We start from the raw sequence: 18,855 nt of genomic DNA on the forward strand, positions 1-18,855 counted from the left end.
TCCTCAAGTCTGATGCCTGGGACACTTACCTGGGATAAACCCAATGTTAATTCATCCTATGTTTTGAGTCACTGATGACCTGGGACTTTTGCCCATTTCCTGAACAACTGCTTTTTTTGGATGGTGATACAGAACAGATATGGATCATTCCTTCTGCAGCAGCCTTCCTTTTCACTCTGTAAGTGACTCTCCTCAGAAGATTGCTGGTCAGTTTGGATTTTAAGTAGATGGAGGTAGATATGTGTCTTACCAATTCTCTGCATGGTCCTTGGAGGATGAATTACTTAGGTAGATTGAATTACTCTCAAAAGGATTTCAGGTGCACAGATTGAATTGCTCTCGAAAGGATCTCAGGTGCACTTATCACCCTGTTCTTTGTAGGAAACAGACATACTTATCATAAGAAGGCTGCACCAATTTTTTCCCATTGGGCAGGAAAGTAACATGTAGAGTAAGCAATACTTCAGCACAAGGAGGTGTTCAAGAAAAAACTGGATGAGGCACTTAGTTCCATGGTCTAGATGGCTGGATAGGACTGGGTGCTAGGTTGGACTGGATGATCTTGGAGGTCTCTTCCAACCTGGTTGATTCTATGATGCTGTGATTCTAAGGGAGAAACAGCTTTATTGCACCCTATGCAAATACTTAGGAGGAATTACAGGGGCATTGTTACTTGAAGTAAGTTATTTTTATTTTTATTTTGTGACAGCATTTCCTGCCCATGTTTACTGAAAAGGAGATGCTCAACAATTTGATTTGGCTGTTTATCCTACTCTGCAGCTCTATAGCAGGTATGTTTCTTTACTGTTGGCACCTTTCCTACCAAAAGAAAGTTTTCCAAAAGATGATCTCCTCCAAATGAAATATTGAGGAGTTTTAAAAATTAAATTAAAAAGAAAGGGGTGGGGGAGGGAGGTGCATTTTAGAAATAGAAGTTAGTGGGTGATTGACTAAGTAGTGTACATTATATATAGCAAAAATACCTAATTTATGGCACTGGAGATGTCCTCTTTGTGGAATGTTAGTTGTGACCATGATAGTCTGGATTTCTTTTCATTTGTATTTAAAGCATTATATAAAAAACAAACAAACAAACAGACAACCAGAACCCTAACCCCCCCAAAAACTTACTTTGTTAACTGTTTCCCTGTTGCACACAATATAGAAAATGAATATGCATCTGGAAGTCATATCATTGGTCAGGTTCTTTTTGGATACTAAACTTATGTTTATGCAATACATGGACATTTAAAATGCAGTTATTATTTGCTGTTTTTGGACTGTTTAAAATCAAATCAAAACCTCTTCAGCAATGGCTGATAGCATTCTCATTTGTATTTTTAAAACAATATATGACTGTTAGCTATTTATTTATTTATTTACTTATTTATTTGCCTTTTTTTTTTTTAAATTTTTTTTTTTTTTTTTTTTTTATGTGATAGTTCTACAGTCAGCTTAAGCCAGCACAGGTAACTACTGAAGTGGTTCCACTCCTCCTATCTTTTGTCTTCTGGTGGAATGCATATTTGTGTGGATAGTTGTGGATTAGTAAGGAATCTGTCTTGAATGGAGAACCATGTTTTGGGTTTGTTTTTTTTGCCAAGCTTTTATTTTTCATCTGTATCAGTTCCCTCTTGTTCACTGTGCAGGCAGCTCTTCTGGCAAGTAAAGTGGGTAAGCAATGAACGAGTGGTCAAGGATTGAAAAATGCTCCTTGTGGCAATGGTGCCACTTTAAATTGATTCAGTTAAATATTGTACCTGGGGAGGTCTAGGCTGGATGTGAGGAGGCAGTTCGTGATGGAGAGAGTGATTGGCATTGGAATGGGCTGCCCAGGGAGGTGGTGGAGTCACCATCCCTGGAGGTCTTCAAGAAAAGCCTGGATGAGGCACTTAGTGCCATGGTCTAGTTGACTGGATAGGGCTGGACTGGATGAATAGGTTGGATAGGTTGGACTGGATGATCTTGGAGGTCTCTTCCAACCTGGTTGATTCTATGATTATAAACTAGAATAGGAAATCAGAAAGGCAAACTGAAATAATTACTTTGTGACAGTAATTGAGAAGTCATGCACAGTGTATTACAGCTTAACATGCATCAGTAATTTAGTACCTAATGGAATTTTTGTCTCAAATTGGGAAGTACATGGAAGAGAGGTGCATATGTTTGTAGAAGCTTGAAAAATACAGGAAAGCAGTTTGGGCAACTGTTTACAACCAATATGCAGTGCAGTAGAGTGCAAAATAGCCAATGGTATGACTTTGAAACATGGAGGAATCACATTGAAACAAAAAGAAACAGAAAGAAACAGAAAACAGTTTACAATTGATATACCCTGAAGGAGACAATTACAGGAAAGCAAAGAAGTGTGTTTGGGTATTTTCTGTTTGTTTGTTTGTTTATATATATGTAATTCCCTTTCATTCCTGTATTCTAGCAAAGAAATGCTACCTATAAAACAGGGTGGCAGTGGTGGTATTCAACAGACTTATTTATGAAATTTGGCATCCAGAAATAAGTAACAGCAAAAAAAGGAAAAAAAAAAAGCTACAACAAAACACAAAAACCCCCAAAAGAAACCTGCCCCCCCCCCCCAAACAAACAACAACTACTAATACTCCCCCCCAAACCTCCAAACCAATCAACTAGTCAAACAACAACAAAAAAAAAAAACAGTGAGCTCCCTGCAGGACTTTTAATTGGTGATGCTTGCTCTGTTTAATAGCCTTGTTGCTGAATTAATTAATTCATCCTGCTTCTGTGTATTCCTTGCATGCACTTTGTACACAACTCCTTCACTGTATCTGGAAATAATAAATTCCATAAGAGGTGCAAGTGCTAAGGGGATATTGAAATATGAAGAAGCTTAGTTGTAAATTTCAAGCTGACCAGTTCAGTGTATTTTGTGATACAGTAGTTGGTGGCATCTAAACGGTGTGCATACATTTTAGATATAGGAATGGTTTTAAAAAACAAAGACAGGAGTCCCTCTTGGTGGTTACTGTATCCAGTTCTGGAGCCCCCATTACAAGAAGGATGTGGATGTGCTGGAGCGTGTCCAGAGAAGGGTCACTGGGACGATCAGAGGGCTGGAGCAGCTCTGCTATGAGGACAGATTGAAAGAGTTGGGGCTGCTCAGTCTGGAGGAGAGGAGGCTGTGAGGTGACCTTCTTGTGGCCTTCCAGTATCTGAAGGGGGGCTACAAAAAAGCTGGGGAGGGACTTTTTAGGATATCAGGGAGTGACAGGACTAGGGAGAATGGAGCAAAGCTGGAGGTGGGGAGAATCAGACTGGATGTGAGGAGGAAGTTCTTGAGCCTGAGAGTGGTGAGAGACTGGAATGGGTTGCCCAGGGAGGTGGCTGAGGCCCCATCCCTGGAGGTGTTTAAGGCCAGGCTGGATGAGTCTGTGGCCAGCCTGATCTAGGGTAGGGTGTCCCTGCCCATGGCAGGGGGGTTGGAACTAGATGATCCTTGTGGTCCCTCCCAAGCCCAACTGATTCTATAATTCTATGATTCTCTTCATTTTCAGTGATTAAAAAACATTAGATTTGATCCCCCCCCCCCCCCCCCCCCCCCCGTTTCTGGGAAGATCTTGAAATATAATTACTGGATTAATTCAAATATTCTCATATATCAGTGTCTGATTCGAATGGCTAACTGAGCATTTCATCTGAACCCTATAAGAAAATAAATCTAATTAAACTGATCTGTGGACAACAAAATAAATTACTGTTTTCCCACAGGTATTTTAATTAATTAGATTATGTGATGTCCTCAATTTTGTTTTTAGATGAAAATCCTGTTGGAGATGCTGACATCTTTCCTTCGTCGCCTGAAATTGAAAGAGGATCCACCCTGAAACTGTATTGTTTTCTTGGAAAACACTACACACCTCAAAGAAATGCAAGCCACATCATCTGGAGACTGAACCATGAATTGATTGCTCAGGAACATTATAATGTTGTGAATGAGACTGTATCTAGTGTAACCATCCACAATTTCACTTACAGCAAAGCTCATGTGAAGTGTTGCACTAGGTACTTGGACAAGGAGCAACTTTTGGTTCACACTGAAGTTGAATCTGGCTGTAAGTGGAAATTGTAAAAAAAAAAAAAATTAACATCTTTTAATAACTTACTGTAAAAAGGGCACTTTTAAATTACCTTTTTCCCCCCACACCTGAGCTTGGTGGCATTGTAAGACACCAGCATGGGTTTAGGAAGGGCAGGTCGTGCCTCACCAACCTGATCTCCTTTCATGATCAGGTTACCTGCCTGGTGAATGTGGGGCAGGCTGTGGATATAGTCTGCCTGGACTTCAGCAAAGCCTTTGCCACTGTCTGCCACAAGAAGCTCCTAGCCAACCTGGCAGCTCATGTCTTGGACAGATTCACTCTGATATGAGTCAAGAACTGGCTGGATGGCAGGGCCCAGAGAGTGGTGGTGAATGGTGCCACATCCAATTGGCAGCTGTCACTAGTGGTGTTCCCCAGGGATCAGTGCTGGGCCCAGTCCTGCTCAACATCTTTATTGATGACCTGGATGAAGGAATTGAGTCCAGCATCAGTAAGTTTGCAGATGACACCAAGCTAGGAGCAGGTGTTGATCTGTTGGAAGGTAGGAGAGCCCTGCAGAGGGACCTGGACAGGCTGGATGGGTGGGCAGAGGCCAATGGGATGAGATTTAACAAGGCCAAGTGCAGGGTTCTGCACTTTGGCCACAACAACCCCAAGCGGCACTACAGGCTGGGGACAGAGTGGCTGAGAGCAGCCAGGAAGAAAGGGGCCTGGGAGTACTGGTAGATAGTAGCTGAAGATGAGCCAGCAGTGTGCCCAGGTGGCCAAGAGAGCCAATGGCATCCTGGCCTGCATCAGGAACACTGTGGCCAGTAGGACAAGGGAGGTTATTCTGCCCCTGTACTCAGCACTGGTCAGACCACACCTTGAGTCCTGTGTCCAGTTCTGGGCTCCTCAATTCAAGAGAGATAATGAGGTGCTGGAACATGTCCAGAGAGGGGCAACAAAGCTGGTGAGGGGCCTGGAGCACAAATCCTATGAGGAGAGGCTGAGGGAGCTGGGGGTGTTTAGCCTGGAGAAGAGGAGGCTCAGAGGTGACCTCATTGCTGTCTACAGGTACCTGAAGAGAAGCTGTAGCTAGGTGGGGGTTGATCTTTTCTCCCAGGCAGGCAGCAACAGAACAAGGGGACACAGTCTCAAGTTGTCCCGGGGGAGGTCTAGGCTGGATGTTAGGAGGAAGTTGTTACCAGAGAGAGTGACTGGCATTGGAATGGGCTGCCCAGGGAGGTGGTGGAGTCACCGTCCCTGGGGGTCTTCAAGAAAAGCCTGGATGAGGCACTTAGTGCCATGGTCTGGTTGACTGGATAGGGCTGGGGGATAGGTTGGCCTGGATGATCTTGGAGGTCTCTTCCAACCTGGTTGATTCTATGATTCAAGTATCTCCTTTGTATTTTTTTCCTGAAATGAAGTATGAATTTGCAGACAGTCTTTACTGACTCTGGCCCGTAACATCTCCCACCCTGACTTTTGGCCAGCTGAAATGAGTGGAGGTTTTCCACTGAGCTGAAATGGCACTGGGTGTGTCCCTTTGGCTATGTCTTCTGTCTATCCTAGAAAACTCCAGATTTCCCCAGGGAGGATTTTGTCTCCAATGCTTGATTCTGAAAAAAAAAAAGGAGTTGCAATTTCTAATGAGAATGTTACAGGACACATCTCTACATAAATTCTCTAACTTATTGAACAGATTTAGTCCACGTGATACTGTGATACTGTGATATGCCTGGGGGTCCCATTTAAGTAACAAAGGAATAAGTGCATAGATACATGCATGGAATAAAAAGCAGTGGAAGGTATTAGCTGTCCTCAGAGTTTAGTGAGCACTAAGTTTGTCAGTAAGAGAAAGGTGTTTTGAGTGTTATCACAGTATCACAGTATCAACAAGGTTGGAAGAGACCTCACAGATCATCAAGTCCAACCCTTTACCACAGAGCTCAAGGCTAGACCATGGCACCAAGTGCCACGTCCAATCCTGCCTTGAACAGCTCCAGGGACGGCGACTCCACCACCTCCCCGGGCAGCCCATTCCAGTGTCCAATGACTCTCTCAGTGAAGAACTTTCTCCTCACCTCCAGCCTAAATTTCCCCTGGCGCAGCCTGAGGCTGTGTCCTCTCGTTCTGGTGCTGGCCACCTGAGAGAAGAGAGCAACCTCCTCCTGGCCACAACCACCCTTCAGGTAGTTGTAGACAGCAATAAGGTCACCCCTGAGCCTCCTCTTCTCCAGGCTAACCAATCCCAGCTCCCTCAGCCTCTCCTCATAGGGCTGTGCTCAAGGCCTCTCACCAGCCTCGTCGCTCTTCTCTGGACATGCTCAAGCATCTCAATGTCCCTTTTAAACTGGGGGGCCCAGAACTGAACACAGTACTCAAGGTGAGGTCTAACCAGTGCAGAGCACAGGGGCAGAATGACCTCCCTGCTCCTGCTGACCACACCATTCCTGATGCAGGCCAGGATGCCACTGGCTCTCTTGGCCACCTGGGCACACTGCTGGCTCATGTTCAGGCAGGTATCAATCAGCACCCCCAGATCCCTCTCTGTCTGGCTGCTCTCCAGCCACTCCGACCCCAGCCTGTATCTCTGCATGGGGTTGTTGTGGCCAAAGTGCAGCACCCTGGACTTGGAGCTATTGAACCCCATCCCATTGGACTCTGCCCATCTGTCCAGGCGGTCAAGGTCCCGCTGCAGAGCCCTTCTGCCCTCCAACCCAGCCACATCTGCCCCCAGCTTGGTGTCATCTGCAAACTTGCTGATGACTGACTCGATGCCCTCATCCAGATCATCTATGAAGATGTTAAAGAGGATGGGGCCCAGCACTGTTATAGTAGGTCTGACAGAAAAATATTATTTTGGAGATGGGAGTTTTCCAGCCAATTTATTTGCACTTGCAGTTCTCTTCCTTTTGAGTTTAGTTTTTCTTATGGGGTGAAGTCTGCCTTTAACAAAGAGGTTTTGTAAAGGTGTTAACATTTTTATGGCTGACTTCAGACTGCAGGGGTTGCAGAGAGTTGTTTCCTTTGTGCTACCTTGCGTATACGATAGAGTCAGAATTAGTGATCTCTTCAGGGTCATATGGGTATATTTCCTAGGAAGCTGTCATCTGTACTCTAAGGTCCTGCAGGCTCCTCAGGCGAGGGGTTTTCATTCTGGGAAGGACCCAGAAGGAGTTTTATCTTCCAGAGAATGCCTTTTCCTGAACTTTTGTCCTGTTTCTTTGAAGGTATAGTTAGAGGTTCAGGACAATGGATGTAGTGGTTTAATGTAAGATGATGAAGTACTGCAGAAGTACTGCCAGGATCACTTAGTTAAGCACTCCTGGCAAGTATTTGGAGAAAATCTCTGTCTCCCCAGGAGAAGAAAGTGTAGCTTTGATTTTGGTTTTATGAGTAATTCTGAGGTCAATAAGAAGTTATAAAATGAAGTGCTACTCATGACACTTAGTGAAGAGAAATGTAATCTGCTTTTTGTACAACAAAGTCAGTTGTACATTAAAATTACTTATTTTTACTGTATTTTTTCCCCAAAAAAACTTTGTCATTGCAGTTCCACCAGATACTCCAAGAAATATTTCCTGCACTTACTACTTTAATACTAAACTTACCTGCACATGGAATTCAGGAAGAGAAACAAATCTTATGACAAACTATACTCTTTACCAAAAAATGTAAGTATAAGATGTATTTGGAACTGGACTGCTGAGGTGAGACCACCAGTTGCCTTTCTCTCATATACTGACTTCTGTAAAAAAAAAACCAAACCACAACCCAACCAAAAAAAAACCCAACAAACAAACCTGGAAGCATGGAGTTCAGAGTCATGGCATTCCCTTAGTACATTCAATTATTTTTGCCATTAGTTGAAAAAAAAGTTTCAATCTGATATATAAAGGAAATTAGGATCTGATCCCAGTGTTTGGTATACAAATGTTTATGTCAGAATTGCTATTGACATGTTTCCTGGAAGCTACATTACTACTTAGATGAAAAGCTGAGTGAGGTTATGTACAAAAGAATGGAGGTATTCCATGGAACTGTCAACCTGAAACTTTCTGTATGACTAGCTGCACTCACTTTGGGTGAAAAAAAAAAAGAAAGAGATGATTTCCTTCTCTACTTTCAACAAATCCAAGTTAAAGCTATTAAAGTCCCCTATTCTATCCCCTGTATTCTCCTTGGCACCTGTGGGGTTTAGCTTAGGGACCTTTGGAGTCATATGGTTTCAGGGAAAGAATCCAGAGTTAGTTATCCCTTTTGGATTGCCTCCATCTAGGGATGTGTATTTACAGATACAGATCATGTAGTCTCATGTTTTTTCAGTGGTTTTGTGCCCCTATTATAGAAGCATAAATACCTGATTCTTTCAGTGTCCAGACTGCAACACTATTTTCAGTAAAATCTAACAGACTGGATGTGAGGAGGAAGTTCTTCAGCATGAGAGTGGTAAGAGCCTGGAAAGGGCTGCCCAGGGAGGTGGTTGAGGGTCCCTCCCTGGAGGTGTTTAAGGCCAGGCTGGATGAGTCTGTGGCCAGCCTGATCTAGGGTAGGATGTCCCTGCCCATGCTAACTCTCAAGATGAGTTCACCATAGAATCATAGAATCAACCAGGCTGGAAGAGACCTCCAAGATCATCCAGTCCAACCTAGCACCCAGCCCTAGCCAGTCAACCAGACCATGGCACTAAGTGCCTCAGCCAGTCTTTTCTTAAAGAAAAGGAACACCTCCAGGAACAGCAACTCCACCACCTCCCTGGGCAGCCCATTCCAATGCCAGTCACTCTCTCTGCCAAGAACTTCCTCCTAACATCCAGCCTATGCTTCCCCCAGCACAACTTGAGACTGTGTCCCCTTGTTCTGTTGCTGGTTGTCTGGGAGAAGAGACCAACCCCCACCTGGCTACAGTCTCCCTTCAGGTAGTTACCATATGACTCCAAAAGCACCGGTACAAGGCAGCAAAGCTGTGGGTGAAAAACAAACGCATGTTCTTGTTAGGGAAGGTAGAACTGCTTCCATTCACAGCAGCATAGGCTTATGAAACTGCTTATTACTTGCACAAATACCCAGTTGCTTACCACGTAATATGAAATATTTAACACAGGGCTCATGTCAGAGTTTTGGTTAGTTCGACAGTTTCTCCGTGGCTTGGTAAAAAAGAAGCAAACTTTGTTAGTTTTGCATCCCACGCTGCTTATTATGCAAGCATGTGCTGTAAATACAGAATATTTTCAGTGTGTTCTGTCAGGAAAATATGTTTTTTTAAAAAAAAATTTATTATCTTGGTAGTGGTGCAGTTAGGCTTTATTTGTGTATTCAGTGTTTAAAAGGCTAATAACGTCTTGTTCTCACATAATTCCATGTGGCACATGTTACTAGCTGTATCTACCTGTCTGTATTTTTAATGGAGAGCTTCTGGGGAGTGACGTGGGCTCCCCCATTAAGGCTTTTTCACTCTTCATTACTGCTCCTGAAAAGCTGTCTTAATAATTGCTGTAACAACTAATTTGAGTCTGTGCAGGCTATTCCTGTGCTTTTACAGGAGCAGTGGAATTTGGCCCCTCAGTTCAAAAAGGGTAGAGAACTGCTTGAGAATGTCCAGCCCAGAGCCACAAGGATGATTAAGGGAGTGGAACATCTTCCCTTTGAAGGCTGAGGGGGCTGGTGCTCTTTAGTTTGGGGAGGAGAAGACTGAGGGATGATCTCGTTAATGTTTATAAGTATGTCAAGGGTGAGCACTCGGAGGATGGAGCCAGACTCTGCTTGGTGATGCCTGATGACAGGGCAAGGAGCAATGGGTGGAAGCTGAGGCATAGGAAGGTCCATATAAACATGAGGGAAAATTTCTTCACTGAAGGTGACAGAACATTGGAACAGGGTAGCCAGGGGAGTTGTGGAGTCTTCCTCTCTGGAGATATTCAAGACCCACCTGGATGCGAACCGGTGTGATCTGGTATAGGTGATCCTGCCCGGGCAGGGGGGTTGGAGTGGATGATCACTGAAGGTCTCTTCCAGCCCCTAACGTTCTGTGATTAAGAAAGAGTATTTGGTTGCACAACCATATCATCTCAGGAGACGTTCACTGGTAAAAATTTCTTCAACTTCAAACACATACTAATTATAATTAAATAGTAACCCAGCAGTCATTTAAAGCATAAAAGAATAAACCTATAATTTATAATTCCTTCTATTTTCTCTTGTTTGGTTTTTTTTTTTTTTAGGATGACAAAAGGAGGTGTGACTCATCCAAATACAGCATACCTCTGCGAAAGCAAAGCAGAGTCGTGTTCATTTTATCCTCCATATGCTCCATATAGTAGTTCTTCTTGCTTTCAGGTGAAAGCTGAGAATGTGTTGGGCAAAGCTTCATCAGACTGTGTTCCTATACCTATGGAAAACATAGGTAATTATCAGCAAGTGTTAAACAGATATACAAAGCAGTATATGCTGAGCTGACTGCACCCTTCCCAGTTCCATTTTTCCTCTTCTCGAGTACTGTGTTCAGTTCTGGGCCCCCCAGTTTAGGAGGGACGTTGAGATGCTCGAGCGTGTCCAGAGAAGGGCGACGAGGCTGGTGAGAGGCCTTGAGCACAGCCCTACGAGGAGAGGTTGAGGGAGCTGGGATTGTTTAGCCTGGAGAAGAGGAGGCTCAGGGGAGACCTCATTGCTGTCTACAACTACCTGAGGGGTGGTTGTGGCCAGGAGGAGGTTGCTCTCTTCTCTCAGGTGGCCAGCGCCAGAACGAGAGGACACAGCCTCAGGCTGCACCAGGGGAGATTTAGGCTGGAGGTGAGGAGAAAGTTCTTCCCTGAGAGAGTCATTGGACACTGGAATGGGCTGCCCGGGGAGGTGGTGGAGTCGCCGTCCCTGGGGCTGTTCAAGGCAAGGTTGGATGTGGCACTTGGTGCCATGGTCTAGCCTTGGGCACTGTGGTAAAGGGTTGGACCTGATGATCTGTGAGGTCTCTTCCAACCTTGGTGATACTGTGATACTGTGATACTGTGTGATACTGTGATACTGTGAGTTGTCTGATAAGTGCTAGTTTACATAGAATAAACTAAGGAAAAGATAGTTTTTCAGTACCACAGTTTTGAAGCTATTATTTGGGTTTCATGTGGTTTTAAATTTGCTCCAGTTTTCAGCTGCCATCTGATTTTAATTGTTAGTTAAAATTATGATGTGTCTGAAATTACATTTAAGGTTAAATGAAAGGCTTCATTCTTCCCATTTTTTTTTCTCCCATCAAAATTTTATGTTTCTAATCTGGTTGAAGCAAGGCTCTTTGCATGGTCTTTCACAGCAATTTTCAGCAATTCCTTTGTTTTATCAAGCAGTGATGAAAAATTGTAGTGTGCTGCATTCATACTATGAAATGCCTAACTACAGTATGTTTTTAAGCTAATGTTTGGTGTATCCACTAGAAATGACAATGTTTTAAATTATCTACTAGTAAAGGTCATATACTGAAACCTTTTATTGAAACTTGGATTGTCTGTAAGTGCTTATTGTGATTTCTCCATACCCACCCATCATAGAGCAACGAGACTGGTGAGGGGGTGGAAGGAAAGTTGTATGAGGAAAGGCTGAGGTAGCTGGGCTTGTTCAGCCTGGAGAAAAGGAGACTTAGAGAGGACCTTATCACTCTCTAAGTCTCTCTACCTAAAAGGAAGTTGTAGTCAGGTGGGGGTCAGGCTTTTAACTCAGGCAATTAGTGATAGGACAAGAAGTCTGAAGCTGTGTCAGGGGAGGTTTAGGTTGGATGTCAGGAAGCACTTCCTCAAGGAGAGGGTAATATGGCACTGTAATGGACTGCCCAGGGAGGTGGTGGAGTCACTGTCCCTGGAAGTCTTTCAGGAAACGTTGGATGTGGCACTTGGTGGCATGTTTTAGCTGATGTTATGGTGTTAGGTCATAGGCTGGACTCGATGACCTCAGAGGGCTTTTCCAGCCTCAATCATTCTGTGATTTACTTTGATATTCTACTTCCTGGTTAGGAATGTTAAAAAATTGCTTGTGCTGTGATTCTCAAAAGCTTGAACAATTTTGCCTGCCTCTTCTCCCTCTGTGCTGTGCTCCACTTTCTGCTGTTCATCTTAGTGTAGTTAATCAACAACCTTTTTCAGAGCTTTTGCTGCAGCACTCCGTCACCTCTTCAGCCACTCTTTATTCCCTGTGTTCAGACATGCTGTGCCTTCTCATTAATTTCCACGTCCTTTGTACCATCCATCTCTTTTCTCTGTGTTAGTCCATTCTTTTCCTGTTGTCTGCTTCATACTTCTACCTCCCTGTAACCCTTTGCAGATGAATTTGTGCCTCATCTGCAGTTTGACATCCCAGCTCCTCTTTCTTTCTTTTCCCTGCTGTGCTTTTTGACTAGAATTCTTCAGTGGTGACACAGTTGAAAGAAATTTGCACATCAGCTTGAGAGCAAGTTTGTCAGCATTTAACAGGTTATATGCATGATCTCTCCTATAGATAACTCAGGTCTATAAAGCAGCCCATCATGTGAATAATCTGATAGGATATATGTTACTGAGAGAATAATTAAGCTTCTTGTAATACACACAGCTGGAACAGTTCTTAACTTTTGTAACAGAGGAAAATGCTTCTAATGTTTTTGTTTCTCCATTCAGTGAAATTTGACCCTCCTGAAATACTTTCAGTTAAAAGAGTCACCGGTATAAAGCAGTTGCTTACAGTAGCCTGGAAAATGCCTGAGAAGATTATCTCATCAAACAAATTTTCTTGCCAAGTTCAATACAGAAACTTACACTCAAACTCTTCGGTAAGATACATAGATTTTCTTCTGAATGTTAGTTTCTTTGTGACTGATTTCTTGCTGTTACGTAAAGCTAAATTAAAAAAGACAACTAATAGTTGGAAATAATGATTAAAACCCTGTTATTGGGGCATAGTTTGGTATACTTCATATTAAGGTGACTGTTGTCTAGGATTAATTGTTCTCTTCCTTTTAGTCAGTGACTCGTTTGGTACGTACCATACTTCTGAATACATTTCTGTGAAAGGCTGAAGGATGACCTTAGGCTCAGGGATTATACACACAATCAAAATATTGCAAATTCCCGTTGCATCCTGTGTGTTAAACCCAGCTTTTATTCTTGACTAAAATAGCTGAATCAGATTAGGGTGCACTAATTTTCAAGTGAATTAAAGTATAAAATTTTCAAGATGGAAAATAAAGGAAATTGCTTTTCTGAGTTTCTTTCTGACACTTAAATGGAACTGTTAGAAAAAAACACAACTTTTTTTGGTAATTTGCTTCATTCAGGTGACCTATTCCTATGCTCCACAGTATGGAACTGATATGCAGTATTGTTATTTCTTCTTGCAAATGTAAGAATGGGTCAGGTTGATTGTCCTGTTTTTTAAGTTCATTAAACTGAGATGTCTGCCTTGACCGTACCATTTATACATTAAATGCATAATTCTGGGAGAGAAGAGTCATTGGGATTACTAATAGTAGTCAAAGAATCATAGATTCAACCAGGTTGGAAGAGACCTCCAAGATCATCCAATCCAACATATCATCCAGCCCTGTCTAATCAACTAGACCATGGCACTGAGTGCCTCATCCAGGCTTTTCTTGAACACCTCCAGGGACAGCAACTCCATCGAGAAGAGGAGGCTCTGGGGTGATCTCTTTACTGTTTACAACTACCTGAAGGGAGTTTGTAGGCAGGTGGGAGTTGGTCTCTTCTCCCAGGCAACCAGCAACAAAACAAAGGGACATATCACAGTATCATCAGGGCTGGAAGAGACCTCACAGGTCATCAAGTCCAACCCTTTACCACAGAGCTCAAGGCTAGACCATGGCACCAAGTGCCACGTCCAACCTTGCCTTGAACTGCCCCAGGGACGGCGACTCCACCACCTCCCCAGGCAGCCCATTCCAGTGTCCAATGACTCTCTCAGTGAAGAACTTTCTCCTCACCTCCAGCCTAAATTTCCCCTGGTGCAACCTGAGGCTGTGTCCTCTCGTTCTGGTGCTGGCCACCTGAGAGAAGAGAGCAACCTCCTCCTGGCCACAACCACCCCTCAGGTAGTTGTAGACAGCAGTAAGGTCAGCCCTGAGCCTCCTCTTCTCCAGGCTAAACAATCCCAGCTCCCTCAGCCTCTCCTCATAGGGCTGTGCTCAAGGCCTCTCACCAGCCTCGTTGCCCTTCTCTGGACATGCTCAAGCATCTCAATGTCCCTCCTAAACTGGGGGGCCCAGAACTGAACACAGTACTCAAGGTGTGGTCTACCCAGTGCAGAGTACAGGGGCAGAATGACCTCCCTGCTCCTGCTGACCACACCACATCGTCTCAAGTTGTCCTGGGCAAGGTCTAGGCTGGATGTTAGGAGGAAGTTCTTCACAGAGAGAGTGATCGGCATTGGAATAGGCTGTCTGGGAAGGTGGTGGAGTCACCATCCCTGGAGGTGTTCAAGAAAAGTCTGGATGAGGCACTTAGTGCCATAGTCTAGATGATTGGACAGGGCTGAGTGCTAGGTTGGACCGGATAATCTTGGAGGTCTCTTCCAACCTGGTTGATTCTGTGATTCTATGATATCAGCTGTAGCAACAGCCAGTTACTTCCCACCAGTGGTCATCCAACAGTTCCTGCATCAGCACAGCTGCTCTTGAAGCACGTGTGAGCTTTCCGCAGTTCATGCCACAGGCCAGTCAGTACAGACCTAGTTTTGGCTCAAGTTTTTCAAATCCAGAGTTTTACAGGAAGAACAAAGAAGCTACGCAGAAAAAAAAACAAACCCAAGTTATTTCCAGCTTCAGAGGTGTGAGGTCAGAAACATAAAACCTGCATCTTTTGTAGTTTTAAAGAACCTGTCTTATCTGCATGCAGTTTTACAGCAAATAGCTTTTGCCATTGTATCTGCTTTCAGGAATTTGTCACAGTCCCCCTGAATTCTGGAGAGAAAACAGGATCATGTAATCTCACAGGTCTATGGGACTCCACAGAGTATTCAGTTGCAGTTCGGTGTATCAGTGTTGGGTCAATGTTCTGGAGTGAATGGAGCAGAGGGAAAAGTGAAAGCACAGAAGAGAAAGGTAGGCTAACTGTTCACAAAGTTTTGCTTTGGTTAAACTTTGGAGGAGTTAGGATGGAGCAGTGGAAAACTCTATTTTCAGTGTATTACCAGTTTACTGAATTCAGAATTCTGTTGTTTAAACAGAGCACGTGTGTTCTGTTTAAATATAGAAGAGGGGGAAACTGAAAGGTGAGCAAGAAGTGGAGATTTGAAAGGTGATACAACACAGGTCTAAGGAAAAAAGATATGTGTTAATAAACAGTGAAGAGAGGAAAATTTAAAGGGTATTGGTGGAGACAGAATGTTGCAGAGTACAACTGCAGCGAAAATGTAGTACAGCAATTATGTCCAGTAACATTAGAGAAATTAAATTGTATTATGGCTAGAAAACTGAACAAAAGAATGCAGGAGGAAACTTAAAGAGAGAAACTATACCCACTAGGGGAGAGAGGCACAGCATTAGACAAAGGAAAACTTCAATAAGTTGTTTTCTGACTCTATTTTTAAGTCTTTTGGTTGGTTTTACCATATCACACTTTTGAATATAACAAAGATTTTCAAGATATTTTTTGTATCTTTAAATAGCTCCTTCAGAAAAAGTGGATTTGTGGAGGGTAATTGAGTCTTCACACTCAGCTGGAAGTAGATTTGTACATCTTCTGTGGAAGGTATATATAAATTTTGTGAATTGATAATCATAATTGATAATCATCCCGCATCTGATATCCCATTTAAGTATTTCAGTGTTGTAGGATGTATAGCTGCCAGGGAATTCTGCTGTCATCAGGAAAAAACCTCACTGAACTAAAGCAAAAGTGAAAAGGTTTTAATTTAATGAACAGGCCATGAATAGAGTTTTATAATCCTGTGCAGAAAAGAAGGGTTTAATTGTACTAAGATTGCTAGAAAAATCCAATTGAAAGTCCTAACAACAGCTCTTAAGTGATACTGCTTACCAACACTGTGTTTAATTTCACTTTGTATTTCAAATCTCAGTCTTTGGCTGTTGAACCTTGCTTTCAATTAAATTGTTGCAGCTCACTGTCCTGAAGAGAGGTCTGAAGAAAAGTCTTCTGCTTTTCTAGAGAGTAATAATTTTGTGCTTTGATCTGAACTCTTTAAAATACAGTATATACCTTTGATGATATGAATTAGACTGAAATACTTAGTACTGCTTTTCTGGTTTTGTTCTTTTAATTTTTTTATTTTATTTTCTAATAGCCATTAAACAACTTTCCACCTTCTGGGAGAATCTTAGGCTACAAAATACAGTACTTTCCAGAAAATGATGCTGCACTTAAGATTACAAACTTCTCTCTGAGTAAGAATGTTAGCTTACTTGTGAATGAAGAGGCATATATAATATCTGTTGCTGCCTATAACTCTGCTGGATATTCTCCTGAAGCTATCTTGAGGATTCCATCCACTAATGAAAAAAGTAAGATATCTTAGGGCCATGATATATTTTTCTCATTAAAAAAAAAAAAACCAAACAAAACCAAAACAAAAAACAAAACAAACAAAAAACCCCAAACCAGTAAAAAAAACAAACCAAAAAACTTTCCTGGCATTTGTTTCTGTTCTTTTAGAGTGGAAGGAAAAGTGTGCTAGGACCTTGATCTATTTATAGATACCTGTGTTATGTGTGATAGCCACGTCTGCCAAGACTTTCAACTTGAACAATAATACTTGATTGATGTATTTTGCTAGGATATACCATGTTTTTGTTACAAAACATTACTTTGGGGGGTTTTGTTTTGAGGTACCAGCACTTTACGATGTTGTGTTAGAGTTTCTGATTTTTCCATGCTGTTATGTGCCTTTCTTTTAACTACTTTCCACCTTTCCCTCCCCCTTCCCCTCCCCCTTTCCCTCCCCCTTCCCCTCCTCCTTCCTCTCCCCCTTCCCCTCCCCCTTTCCCTCCCCCTTCCCCTCCCCCCTTCCCCTCCCCCCTTCCCCTCCCCCCTTCCCCTCCCCCCTTCCCCTCCCCCCTTCCCCTCCCCCCTTCCCCTCCCCCCTTCCCCTCCCCCCCTCCCCTCCCCTCCCCTCCCCTCCCCTCTCCTCCCCTCCCCTCCCCTCCCCTCCTCTCCCTCCCCCTCCTTCCCTCCCCTCCCCTCCTCTCCACTCCCCTCCCCTCCTCTCCATTCCCCTCCCCTTCCCTCCCTTCCCCTTCCCTTCCCTTCTCTTCCCTTCCCTTCTGTCACGGAGGGGTATTCTGGCACCTACACCGATTGTGGTGGAGGGGAGAAATTAACTGGTGCAAGTTAATATTCTATAAAAATGTACGTTTATTAAACTCAATATTCTGAACTCTCACCACCCCCAACCACTGTATATTAAAAGGATCTACATGGTCATGAAAACATTCTAGGGTTAATATGCAACCCTAACCTATTAATAACTTAGCAAACAGTTCAAACTATAAACTGAGAGAGGTGTTTTCCCCGCGGCAAATACTGTTTGGGGTCAATCTGCTATTTGCCCAGCAGGTAGGCTGAAAGCTCTTTCTGCTCTATGGCAGGAGGCAATAGAAATTACAGAGGCATTAAAGCATTTACTTATAACTCTTATTATCAATCACCCTCCAGGGCTATGTCACAGCCTATGCCAGTGTCCAAACTTCAGGGGAGTCTTTGCCCGTGGACTTTGAGGCTGGAATTTTCCCGTCCTCAGGGGAAAGGAGAATCTTCCCAGGTTCTGGGGAAAGGACAGTCTCTGACCTTGTTCTCCTGGAGTCGGATGCAATCTCTGACCTTGTGCTGCTGGCTTCTTCTGGATGCTCTGTTCAGGGATTCTTAGGCAGGACCTTCAGGTGCAGAGGCAGGATGTTGTGCTGTCTCAGCACGAAGTAACGCTGGCTAGCAGGCTGGTCGAGTGCAGACAAGTGGAGTCTGCTGCTGGTTAACTCAGTGGCAGTGGAGCTTACCAGGCAATGATAAGGCAGGAGGCGTGCAATAGTATACGTGGCTGCACGGGAGTCTGAGCTCCGTAGGTAAAGGCAGGCAATAGAGGATCTGATCCTGATAACTCACCGCAGTGGCATGCAAGTGTGCACAGCTGGCTGGGAGTCTGAGCTCTGTAATAACAGCAGAGCAAGCAGGCTTAAGCAGTGCCAGTGAGTCTAAGTCTAATAATGAACGAGTGAGCCTGAATGTGAGCGATCAGGGGAGTCATGAGCATGTTGTTTACCTGTGTGCCCCTATTTATCAAATGTGGGCTGAGATTAATGGCCCTTTGGACACCACAATGACCAATCAGGTTTTGGCAGTCAGCCAAACCTTACCGTAAATAGGCAAAAGCCACAGGCCTGGACTTTCCAAATATGGGCATCGCATGGGCCTTACACTAGGCAGGCACAAGCTGGGCGTGTGGGGGCTTACACAACCACCTTACACAATCGGGGTCCTGGTCAGGACAGACTTTATGGCACCAGGCCTATTGTGCCCCTTTTATCCTTTTAATGTGTTTACGTCTGGTTTGGACAGAAAAACATGTCCAGGCAGGGCAAGGCACAAATAAGCCTGTTTTCGGACCTACACGCCCTCCACAACACCTTCCCTTCTCTTTTCTCCCCATCCCCCTCTCCTCCTCTTTCCCCTCTCCCTTTTCCCCTCTTCCCTTTCCTCTCTCTCCTTTCCCCTTTCCCCTTTCCTCTCTCCCCTCTCCCTTCACCCCTCTCCCCTCTTCCCTCTTCCTTCCCTTTTTACATTTAATTTTTAAAATTTTCCTCTGCATATATCTATTCC

General features: G+C 43.7%; 1 protein-coding gene across 1 annotated transcript in view; it reads left to right on the plus strand.

Moving 5' to 3' along the window:
* Positions 1 to 739: 739 nt before the first annotated feature.
* Positions 740 to 18,855, plus strand: part of IL31RA (interleukin 31 receptor A) — a 32,929-nt gene continuing 14,813 nt past the window's right edge. The window contains exons 1-8 of the mRNA XM_064140008.1: positions 740 to 791; positions 3,792 to 4,088; positions 7,615 to 7,735; positions 10,282 to 10,463; positions 12,694 to 12,845; positions 14,963 to 15,128; positions 15,695 to 15,777; positions 16,331 to 16,547. Of these exons, the coding sequence (XP_063996078.1) occupies positions 740 to 791; positions 3,792 to 4,088; positions 7,615 to 7,735; positions 10,282 to 10,463; positions 12,694 to 12,845; positions 14,963 to 15,128; positions 15,695 to 15,777; positions 16,331 to 16,547 (1,270 nt within the window). The remainder of the gene's footprint in view (positions 792 to 3,791; positions 4,089 to 7,614; positions 7,736 to 10,281; positions 10,464 to 12,693; positions 12,846 to 14,962; positions 15,129 to 15,694; positions 15,778 to 16,330; positions 16,548 to 18,855) is intronic.

This window comes from Pogoniulus pusillus, chromosome Z (genome assembly GCF_015220805.1).
Source record: "Pogoniulus pusillus isolate bPogPus1 chromosome Z, bPogPus1.pri, whole genome shotgun sequence".
NCBI classification, from domain to species: domain Eukaryota; kingdom Metazoa; phylum Chordata; class Aves; order Piciformes; family Lybiidae; genus Pogoniulus; species Pogoniulus pusillus.